This window comes from Diabrotica virgifera, chromosome 4, assembly GCF_917563875.1.
Source record: "Diabrotica virgifera virgifera chromosome 4, PGI_DIABVI_V3a".
Taxonomy (NCBI): domain Eukaryota; kingdom Metazoa; phylum Arthropoda; class Insecta; order Coleoptera; family Chrysomelidae; genus Diabrotica; species Diabrotica virgifera.
In genome coordinates, this window is record NC_065446.1 from 242301403 (window position 1) to 242314049 (window position 12647).

Consider the following 12647-nt stretch of genomic DNA (forward strand, 5'->3'; position numbering starts at 1 on the left):
GAGAAAGTAGTTAGGAACCAGATAGACTACATTATGATAAACGAAAGATACCGTAATGCTGTTAAAGCCGTAAAAGCATATTCCGGAGCAGACGTGGCCTTAGATCACAACCCACTTATCGCCAAAATTACACTCACCTTAAAAATATTGAAAGACATCAGAGAACTGCTACAATAGACATAAGCAAGCTTAAAGAACCCAACGTAAAAGAATGTCTCCAACACGAACTGCATACGAACTGTAGAGAGCTGAACTTAGACACCAATGACATTGACGAGCACTGGGAGCAACTAAAACATTGCATACTAGAACCTTGTAAAGATATACTAAAGACTTCCACAAGGAGAAAAGAGGAATGGATGAACGACGAGATACTGAATATGATGGGACAGCGGAGACAATATAAGAACAAAGATGGCAATAAATACAGGGAGATTAACCACGAGAAAAGGAAGATGATAAAGCAGGCAAAAGAAAAACACTTTGAAGAGAGATGCAAAGAGATCGAGGACCTCCAAAAAAGATACGATCTATTTACCCTACATAAGAAAGTCAAAGAAATGGCTGGACTAAGAAAACAAAATCTCACTGGTACACTTCTGGATAGACACGGGATTGCTATAACAGAGACCGATGAGAAAGTACAACGTTGGGCAGAATACATCGAAGAACTGTTTGATGATGAAAGAGGGTACCTGGAACACATAGAACTTACTTCAGGAGAAATAGGTCCAGATATTACAAAGGAAGAAATAATACATGCGTTAAAAACAATGAAAAACAGGAAAAGCCCAGGACCTGACATGCTTCCTATCGACCTTTTAAAAATTATAAATGAGCAGCATATTGATGTTTTAGTGGTACTCTTGAACAAAATTTATAGCTCAGGCACATTACCCAAAGAATGGTTGACGTCGATCTTTATTTGCCTCCCTAAAAAGAAAAAAGCAAGAGAATGCGGCGACTACCGCACCATTAGTTTGATGTCCCATGTGCTAAAGTTGCTACTGAAAGTCATCCATAACCGAATATATCATAAACTGGACATAGACATTAATGATATAGTGTAGGAAACAGAGGTTGAACCTTGCAAAATGGACACAAGTCCGGTTTAATTTTTTTTCTGGTCTATTAAGGGGTGCTTATTATAGGACTAACTTTTTCTGAAAAAATTTCGCCCCGGAATCCCCCTTTTCACCCCTTTAAAGGGGGTAATTTGTGGTTTTTGCGGAACGTAGCCCTTCCTGTACCTTTTACAAAAAATTTCTTTTACAGAAATAAAAAGAGGACTATGTTTTCTACGATTTGTTTTCAACAGCATATGTCTATCATCCACCGTTTAGCGGGGGTAGCGCCCCAAATTTGACAAGTTTTTAAAAAAGATGTTTTAAAAAAATATATATATTTTCCCTAACTGTAACGGAAATTAAGAAGAAATCTAACCACAATTATTCGCAAATAATTGATTGATTTTTTGGTATAGGTTTCACTCAAGGGTAATTGCCCTTTTTTTAATTACAGGGTGTTATATTTTAAAAAACCCCTTTTCATACCATCTGAACCGTTTATGCTAGAGTTGAAAGACTTTCAACGATTACCCATGTACTCGTGCTATTTACAAATTTGTATAATGCACCCCCATTTTTTCCCCGGAACCACCCCAAAAAAAAGAAAAATTAATAAATAAAGTGATTTTCTTGGAATCCTTCGCACACAATGCCCTTTATTAATATGCTTCATATATCATTTTGTGCACGTTATTATTACCCATGCATGGACACCAAAAGCGATTTCCTACTGCAACCCCTGCAGCCAAAAAAAAGTAAATAAAATGGGGGGTTGAAATTTTTTTTTTGTTTTTTGCTTTTTGATCCATATGGGCATATGCTTCATCAATAGTGCTTTTCAAAAATATATATGATTATTGCAAAATCCCTGCGGAAACCACCCCTATCCTTGAAAATATACTGCAAAAACTACCCCTATCCCTTGGCGAGGATGTTTTTACGATTTTCTCATTACCTATGCATTCCTTTTAAACAAAAGTTTTACAAAAATAAAGACCACTATTTACTCTAAAAATTAGGTCCTATTCATTTTTTTCGTATAAGCAAGCGTTACGGCACAGTGGCGCCGTAAACCTCATATATGCTTTGGCAGGCTCCAGTTTTTGTTTTCTTTTTCGTCATCTGTTTGTTTTATTGATAAAGTACTTATGTAAAATAAAACAACACATTGTAACCTACAAATTATGACCTATGCACATTTCACGGTCTTTGCGCCTCAAAGCCACAGTGGTGGCCCAAAATCAATTTTTGCATATTTTCGCCACCTACACGTATTTTATTGCATTAATGCTACCTTAATAGCACAATATTCACCCTTAAGTGGTCGCTAAGTACTGGAGTATCCAGGAAGGGGTGATGGGGGTGATCACCCCCCCATCTCAAACCATGTGATATTATATTTAAAGATTATAAAAATTTTCATTTTTTTATAGAAATACTTATATTATATTTTTATTTTTATAAAAATGGCGTACTTTTTATTCTTTAGCGACAGTGGCGGATCCAGCATCGTTAAGAGGGGGGTGCCAATTGGTTAAATTTCTATAAAAATAAATGAATATTTTTATAATCTTTAAATATAATATCACTTGGTTTGAGAGGGTGGGGGGTGATCACCCCCATCTCCCTCCCTGGATCCGCCATTGCTTAGCGACCACTTAGGGGTGAATATTGTGCTATTAAGGTAGCATTAATGCAATAAAATGCGTGTAGGTTGCGAAAATATGCAAAAATTGATTTTGGGCCACCACTGTGGCTTTGGGGCGCAAGGATTGTAAAATGTAGATAGGTCATAATTTGTAGGTTACACTGTGTTTTTTTATTTTACATAAGTACTTTATCAATAAAACGAACAAATAAAGAAAAAAAAAAACAAAAACTGGAGCCCGCCAAAGCATATATGAGGTTTACGGCGCCACTGTGCCGTAACGGTTGCTTATACGAAAAAAATGAATAGGACCTAATTTTTAGAGTAAATAGTGGTCTTTAACATTGTATAAGTTTTGTTTAAAAATAATGCATCGGTAATGAGGAAATCGTAAAAACATGCTCGCCAAGGGATAGGGGTAGTTTCTGCAGTATATTTTCAAGGATAGGGGTGGTTTCCGCAGGGATGTTGCAATAACCATATATATTTTTGAAAAGCACTATTGATGAAGCAAATGCCCATATAGATCAAAAGGCAAAAAACAAAAAAAACTTTTCAACCCCCCAATTTATTTATTTTTTTTGCTACAAGGGTTGCACTAGGAAATCGCTTTTGGTGTCCATGCATGGGTAATAATAACGTGCACAAAATGATACATGAAGCATATTAATAAAGGGCATTGTGTGTGAAGGATTCCAAGAAAATCACTTTATTTATTAATTTTTCTTTTTTTTGGGGTGGTTCCGGGGAAAAAATGGGGGTGCATTATACAAATTTGTAAATAGCACCAGTACATGGGTAATCGCTAAAAATATTTTTACTCTAGCATAAACAGTTCAGATGGTATAAAGAGGGGTTTTTTAAAATGTAACCCCCTGTAATTAAAAAACCAGCAATTACCCTTAAGTGAAACCTATACCAAAAAATCAATCAATTATTTGTGAATAATTGCGGTAGGATTTCTTCTTAATTTCCGTTACAGTTAGGGAAAAATATATATTTTTTTAAAACATCTTTTTTTAAAACTTGTCAATTTTGGGGCGCCACCCTTGCTAAACGGTGGATGATAGACATATGCTGTTGGAAATAAATCGTAGAAAATATAGTCTTATTCATATTTCTGTAAAAGAAATTCTTTGTAAAAGGTACAGGAAGGGCTACGTTCCGCAAAAACCACAAATTACCCCCTTTAAAGGGGTGAAAAGGGGGGTTCCGGGGCGAAGTTTTTTCAGAAAAAGTTAGTCTTATAATGAGCACCCCTTGATATACCAGAAAAAAAATAAAACCGGACTTGTGTCCATTTTGCAAGGTTCAACCTTTGTTTCCTACACTAATACGCAATTTGGGTTTTAATTATAACAAATCTATATTATAAACAGCAAGCACACATACATATTAACGAACACACATCAGAAGAGTTCGAAATTAAAAGAGGAGTGCGACAGGGGTGTGTATTGTCACCACTACTATTCAATGCATACTCTGAAGCAATTATGAAAAGAGCTCTTGAAGGAGAAACAGCAGGAATAAACATTAGATATGCGGACGATACTATCATAATAGCAGACAACCTTAAAGACCTCCAAAAGCTAATGAACAAGATAGTTGAGTATGGAGAAGAATATGGATTATCAATAAACATCAAGAAAACTAAATTTATGAGGATATCAAAAACCCAAAATAATGATGAAAGGCTGACAATTAAAGGTAAAACTTTAGAACAAGTAGAAAACTACAACTATCTTGGCACAATAAATTAATCACATAAACGATTACTCCAAAGAAATCAAAGTTCGAATAGAGAAAGCAAGAACAAACTTCAATAAAATGAGAAAGGTACTTTGTGCAAGAGAACTGAAATTAGACTTGAGAGTTAGGCTGGCAAGGTGTTATATTTTCTCGACTCTGCTTTACGGGATAGAAGCATGGACACTTAACGCATCGACTACTAAAAAGTTGGAAGCATTTGAACTGTGGGTGTATAGAAGAATCCTGAAGATATCATGGACCGAGCATGTAACAAACAACGAAGTCATGAGAAGAGTCAACAAAAGACTGGAAATATTGGAAACCATCAAGACACGAAAGCTGCAGTACCTGGGGCATGTTATGCGTAATGAGAGATACAACATACTAGAGTTGATTATACAGGGGAAAATCCAGGGCAAGAGAAGTGTAGGAAGGAGACGAATCTCGTGGTTGCGTAACTTGAGGGAATGGTACGGATGCACATCAACCGAACTATTCAGAGCAGCAGCATCTAAGATCAGAATAGCCATGATGATTGCCAACCTCCGTCGCGGAGATGGCACGTGAAGAAGAATTTGGGTTTCGCAAAGGCCTGGGAACTCGTGAAGCACTTTTTTCACTTAACATACTTACACAAAGGTGCCTGGACGTCAATCAAGATATATATGCGTGTTTTATTGACTATAATAAAGCATACGACAATTAATGCATGTCACGAACAATTAATGCATGTCCTGGAATCATAGAAGCTGGACTACAATGACCTCAGGATTATATCGAATTTATACTATAAGCAACGAGCAAAAGTACGTGTTAACGACCAGCTGTCAAAGGAAATTGAAATCAGACGTGGAGTGAGACAGGGATGCGTGTTGTCGCCAATTCTATTTAATGCCTACTCGGAAGAGATCTTGAAAAAAGCCCTTGAGGGTGAAACAGCTGGAGTAATGGTAACTGGAGTTCCCATTAACAACATTAGATATGCGGATAACATTGTCATCTTAGCTGAAAATATTGGGGATCTTCAGAGGCTGGTGACCAGAATAGCAGAGTTTGGAGAAAACATAAAATTTATGAGAATATTGAAAACTCAAAGAAATAACGAAAATCTCTTCATAAACGGATCCAATATCGAACGAGTCGAACAATATGCATACCTTGGAACAATGATCAACTCCACAAGAGACTACTTACAGGAAATCAAAATCAGAATAGAAAAGGCTAGAGCAAATTTTAACAAAATGAGAAAAGTGCTCTGCACAAGAGATTTGAAGTTGGAGCTAAGAGTTAGGTTGGTTAGGTGCTACGTTTTCTCGACTTTGTTTTATGGAATGGAAGCTTGGACCTTGAATGCTGCATCAATGAAAAAACTAGAATCATTCGAGCTGTGGGTGTACAGAAGAATTCTGAAAATATCGTGGACAGAACACATCACAAACAAAGAGATTCTGAGAAAGATGAATAAAGAAATGGAAATCCTAAATACCATCAAAACAAGAAAATTGGAATATCTCTTACATATTACACGTGGTGAGGGATACAGCTTGCTCCGATTGATTATGCAGGGAATGATTCAAGGAAAGAGAAGCATAGGGAGACGCAGAATATCGTGGCTGCGCAACCTGAGAGAGTGGTACGAATATGATGATTGCCGACCTCCGCCGCGGAGATGGCACTTAAAGAAGAAGATATTTAAAATAAGTAACTGTCTCGATGTTTTGTGGATCTACCTGTAGGGAAGCATCAATAACTCTTGACAGTGGCGCACCTAGAGTTTTCCTCTGGGAAGGGTTGCCTTGGGCACCGAAATTTTTTTGAATTGTTTGTAAAAGACAAGTTACATGGTTCTACTATTCTTTACATATATTTCTATATGCTCTGGATGAGGTTTTAACCCCAAACCCCCGCCTGGGTGCGCCTCTGACTCTTGAAGGCCATGTAGATTATCGCATAAGATAAGTTCGTCAACGTATCTAAGATTATAATTATTGAGAGCAGTAATTAAATAAATTACACACATTCTTTTTTTGTGTCAATTTAATTAAAAACATTTTTGCTACCCTGATTATTTACTATATTTACCCTGATATTTTACTAAATAGAGAATTAAATAACCTTTCAAATGAGCTAGCACATGCAGTGGCGCACCCAGGGGGGGTTTTGGGGGTTAAAACCCCTCCCAGGGCATATAAAAAAATTATAAAGAGTAGGAAAAAAATTTCGGTGCCCAAGCGAAGCTAGGACAAATAATCCAGGACAAAAAATCTCCACAAATTATCCCTGGACAAAAAATCCCCGGACAAATAATCCCCACAAATTTTTTTGGACAAAATATTCCCACAAAAAAATCCCGGACCCAAAATCCACCAAGAAATATTTGCTGTCGAATAGTTCTCTAAAAATTTTCCCGTTAATGCAATCGACTCAAATATTTTTCAGCCTCAGTGCGTGAGAGCTATAGCAATCGCCATGAAATCGCTTTTCGGCACGAAAATAATGATTATACCCTGTTCCACGAACATACGCCTGTCTTGGATTATCGCGACAACGAATATTTTACTGTGCAAATTATGAAGAACAAAAGTAAATTACAAAATACATTGTTGTTTATTGGGACAATTATTAGAGCCATTTATTTTCGCACTTCTTATGTTGCACACTAAAATATTCGTTGTCGCAATAATCCAAGACAGGCGTATATTCGTGGAATAGCCCATAGCCATTAAGATTAATCATGAATTGTAATTTCGATTACCAAATTTCGAATTTCAATTCCATGCCGAAAACTTCAAATTTTACATGAAAAACGAGTGTGAGTTTTTTCAAAAATCGTGGAAGATATGGAGAATGCGCTAAGGGTGTGGAAACCATGTTGTAATTATTCGCTTAAATCTTTTACTTACTCTGCTTTGAATAACTATGTTCAAATCATTGCCTATTCGTGATGAGAATAGGCAATACTGCTGGTCCTGAAAACGATAATCTTGATTGTAATGCAAAAAAACTGTTACTTTTTGTAAATTTAACGTCAAAAATATTTAGTTATTATCATCATCAATGGCATTATAACTCTTCGAGTATCCTTGCGAGTGGTTAACTATTGCCTTCCACCTTCCATGTGTCGGTCATGTGCCACTATTTCCCATTGTCTCACTCCCACTTTCTCCAGATCTTCTCTGACTGCATCTTTCCACCTTTTTCTAGGCCGTCCTACAGACTTTCCCCCATCTGGCCTCTTCCCGAGCATCTAGGTATGTCTGATTTGATTTTTGGATAAATTTTTCGCATGGCATATTCTAAGGCCAGGTTAAACAACAATGGGGACAACAAATCTCCCTTTCTCAGTCCAGAATTTACGCAGAAAGCATTTGATATTTCCCCACCTCTTCAAACTTGTGCAAAGAAGTTACTTACACAGATTTGCGTTACCACAGTTAGTTGCTTGAGTACGCCCAGCTCGACCATTGTATTCCCTAGTGTAGGAAGATTAATTGAATCATAAGCCTGTTTGAAATCTATAAAGATCTGATGCACATCTTGATTTTACTCCCAATCCTTTCAAGCATTTGTCTAAACTAATAGTAAATATTTGATCAAAAATCGATCTTCCGGGCCTGAAATCATCACTGGTAGTAACCAACTATTTCTTCGGCGTATGGTAATAATCTCTTTAGTAATACATACCGAAAAATATTTAGTCATCAGTTTCAATTCACTGCAAGCAACATTTCAGAAACCTGCTTCAAAAGCTATGTCAAAAACCTGTGTTCTGCGTTTTCATGACAAAGCTAAATATTCTTAATAGCGCAAAAATGTTTCGTGGATGCACACATATAATAGGCAATGTTTTGAACTTAGTTATTCAAGGGAGAGTGAGCAAAAGATTTAAGCGAATAATTACAACATGATTCCCACAGCCTTGGCTCGTTCCCCATATCCTCCACGATTTTTGAAAAAACTCGCACTCGTTTGTCATGTAAAATTTGAAGTTTTCGGTATGTAATTGGAATTCGAAATTTGGTAATCGAAATTACAATAATTCATGCTTAATCTTAATTACTTAATCATTATTGTCGTGCCGAAAAGCGGTTTCATGGCCATTGCTATAACTCTTACACACAGAGGCTGAAATACATTTGAGTCGATTGCGTTCACGGGAAAACTTTAGAGAACTATTCGGTAGCAAATATTTCATGGGGATTTTTTGTCTGGGGATTTTTTGTCCAGAGATAATTTAGGGGGATTTTTTGTCACGGATTATTTGTCCGAACCCCGCTCAAGCCAACCCCCCCCTAGAGGAAAATTCTGGGTGCGCCACTGAGCACATGGCCAATGACCATTATTCTCATTTAAAAAAAAATTCTAGGTTACGTCATCACGCCTAAGTGGATGACGTTACTAGTATGATATATAATATGCCAAACAAGCTGAAAATGCGAGCATTATCATAACGAAAACTTTGTATATTTACGTATTTTAATTCATAATATGGAAAATTGCTATTATGAACAGTAGTTTAGAATTAATAATTATGTTTTAATGTGCAATTATATCATTCTAATTTAAATGTTATGAACTATAAAGGTAGTTTACTCTTGATCGAAATTCATATTTTTTATATACCTCGTATAAAATTATTAAAATTTTATATATGATGGTTGCATCATAAATCTTAGAACATGAAGAGCTTTTTATGAAGAATAACTTTTCTTCGTCAAATTAAAAATAAAAGAGTTATAAATGAAAATGTTGTTGGTATCCATAATTTGAGAAAAATCTTCAAATATTTTTTTCCATTAGAAGGATGTAATTGCACATATCAGACCATAATTTTTTATACCAAACAATATTATTTCATATACAGTCGGTTCGCTAAACTCAGACACAACTGGCTAGTGACTTTAGTTAATAATTTTGCCAATTCGACAAAAAAATAATTTCTAAATAGTTAATAATTACTAAATAATTAGTAATTTTGCCAATTTCGGCAAAATTCTCAAAAAACAAAAAAAATACCTACTAAAATCACTAGCCAGTTGTGTCGAGTTTAACGAACCGACTAGGTATAGGTATTTTAATTTCATAGCAAATGGAACAGTCCATTTATCATAAAGGGGAGGCCGTATACTGGTATAAACCTTTTTAAAGCTGTTTGCTTTTAAAATATTATACTCAAATTGTATTTTTGAACATCTTATTTATTTTATATAATAATTAAATTCACTATCAAATGTCACTGATGTTTTATTAATACTTAATTTAAAATTTAGTTTGACATTCACGAAGTGTCAAACTCAAATGTAAATAACCTATGCTTTGCGTAACAAATCGAGATTTAAAAACTAGCCTACTTAATAGCAACGATTTCAGCTGGACGTGTAGTGTGTCGGTAGAAAATAAACCGATTGTGACGTCACATTTTATACTTTGAGGTCGATTATCTCGAAGACGGTTAGAAATATCGAAATGGCGTTTTCAGATTTGGATTCAGAAGAAAAAACTACATAGGAATCCATCGATAAATCTGATCTGAATATTGTAGGAGCGGCAACGCAATAACACACATACTTTTGCGAATTTATAAACGAAATGTTTTCGTTGAAAATCCACCTGTTTCGGGATTTTTTTATTAAAGTCGTCGGTTTACGAAATAATGAATATTCCATTTGACTTTGCCACACTGTATAGTTGCTTCATGTTCTATTCATGTTTCTAGTATTTCTCGTTTTTATCAAGAATAACTTTTCCTGTATTATTTACTAGAATATTGGTGTTTTTCTGGCCAGATTCAAAATATGGCAACAAGGGAAATGTGAAAAAGTTTGTAACTCCGAAACAAAAAAAAATAGTAGTTATAAAAAAATTATTAAAAAGGAAAAAATTTACAAAAAATTATATTACTTTCTAGTGCTTGTAGCGCTACCTACTGATAACTGCATGAATCTACCGGATGGTACAATACATACAGAAAATAATTTCTGCATTTGTAGTAAATAATGATACAGGTTTTGTCCACTAGATGGTGCAATGACTATTTTAGAAAGAAATACATTTATTATAAACTGTAAAATCAAAATCATAAAATTATAATTTGATGAATCTGTTCTAGGCAAGCAATAAAAAAATGAACATTATATTACAAAACAACAGATTGCGATAATAACAGCTAACAGCTGGTAATTAATACTAGTACGGTCAAACTAAAGCAAACTGTAGCAGTTCTACCCCCTTTCATTTTATGGTTCTAAAATTAGCGGCTAGATGGCGCAATTGTAGACCATTTCTTTACGATTATATTATTATTATTATTGCTCTTTATTAATATTTCATATTATTTAGAAAACATAAAAATTAAACTGTTATTAAAAAATCAATTATCGCAAAATATAGAAAAGTATATTAAGAGATAAAACCTGTAAGTACTCGAAACTTACAAATGATAAATAGATGTACATATTTTGAAATGTATAAAACACCTTCATTTCATTTTCATAACTGTGTACAAAACAGAATAGTTTTGTTATTGATTTTGTGTTACACACAAAATATTTTTTTTAGTTATACACAAAAACGTGACATTTATGACTCGATTTTTTAGCATTAGGTTCAGTTAGAATAAAAGTTCTTTGCTACAGAAGATACTTACCGATAATTTGATGTTTAGAAGATCTATCACAGGAGACAATCGATTGGACAGGATCACATACTCACAATTTGCTGCTCCATCGGCCCCTTTGCAAGCAATTTGCCATAGATTGCAACAAATTATCAGTGTTCTGAAAAAAAAATAAAACAATCGAAATTATACTAATTTTTTTGTTAGCTTAATGCCTCAACTAATGGCCGTTTGCATGGTACAGTTGATTTCGCAATCAGACTATTGTCTGTGTTGAGTAAATGTCCTGTTACTTGAAAACTCGACTTCATTGTCTTTACAAAGAGACGCTAGTCGCTAATTGTATCCAAACGTCTGCAATCCCTCCGGTGAGTACCGATCCCACAAGGATTTTCATAATATATTAATTTATAATAAATGAAAAATGTCCTACCCAGCTGAGATTCGAACTCACGACCCCTGAATCCAAAGGGATCTCAAAGTAAGTCGTAGTAGTAGTAGTAGTCTCAAAATAAGTAAAAGTAATTCAAATCTTCCCACTGAACCACAGAGGATGCACTAAAAATTTGGATTGTATCGATTAAAAGATATTCGACTCTTTGTTATATAATTATTAAAACTGACGTAATCAAGGATATAAGTGCTATTTGAATATAGCCCGATCAGGGAACAAACAATTTTACGAAAACCTCCAAAAAAATAAAGGAAGGATGAAATTTTGGGAATAGGTAGTTGAAATTGTTTATTGTTATATAAGAAAAAGTTTACAATTCTACATCCCCTCGATTTTACAAAACTTGGGAAATAAGGGGTGAAATATATTTTCTCGGGGGTGAAAAAATATACGTTCAAAATAAGTCAGAAATTGTATAAAATGACTAATTCTAAGTAACTTTCGTTCTATAGAGTTTTTTCACTAAGTTAATACTTTTCGAGATATTTGCGAGTGAATATGTTCATTTTTAACAAAAAAAAACATGTTTTTGGACGGTTTTTCGAAGATAACCCAAAAAGTAAGTACTTTAGCGAAAAAAATGTTCTTGGCAAATATAGCTTATAAAAAACTGAAAAAAATGGTATATGCATGAGGTCTGTAGGCCCAGTATAAGAAGAGTTGTAGCTAATGAAAAGTACGTTCTTCTTCGTCAAATTCCAAATCGAATATTTCAATTTGAAATAACCCAAAACGGAGCTCTTTTCGGGGAAAAGTCATTACAACTTTTTTAAAGTGTTTAAAGAAAGGTTTATTTTTGTTTCTCCAAAAAGCTTCTCACATTAAAAGTAAGTGAGTTACGCTCAAAATATTGCTGGTCTTTTTTATGTTTTGATAAAAAAATCGCGAAAATCGCCCCCTAATTAGCTTCCCAAATAAAATTAATCGTTACCGCTTCACAAATTATTTTACTAATGTGTTGTTTATATTATCTATAAGTTTCATTGGTTCAAAGTGCACATTTTTGAAAAAAATTGGGTTTAAAATAAAACATTTTTTTAACTAAAAAAATTGAAATTTTTATGGAATTGTTAAAAATTATTAGTAATACCAAAAATCTCAAAGAGTAATAAA

General features: G+C 34.4%; 1 protein-coding gene across 1 annotated transcript in view; it reads right to left on the reverse strand.

Moving 5' to 3' along the window:
- Nucleotides 1–12647, reverse strand: part of LOC114339332 (S phase cyclin A-associated protein in the endoplasmic reticulum) — a 345776-nt gene that overhangs the window by 306382 nt on the left and 26747 nt on the right. The window contains exon 14 of the mRNA XM_050648835.1: nt 11111–11240. Coding sequence (XP_050504792.1) covers nt 11111–11240 — 130 coding nt within the window. The remainder of the gene's footprint in view (nt 1–11110; nt 11241–12647) is intronic.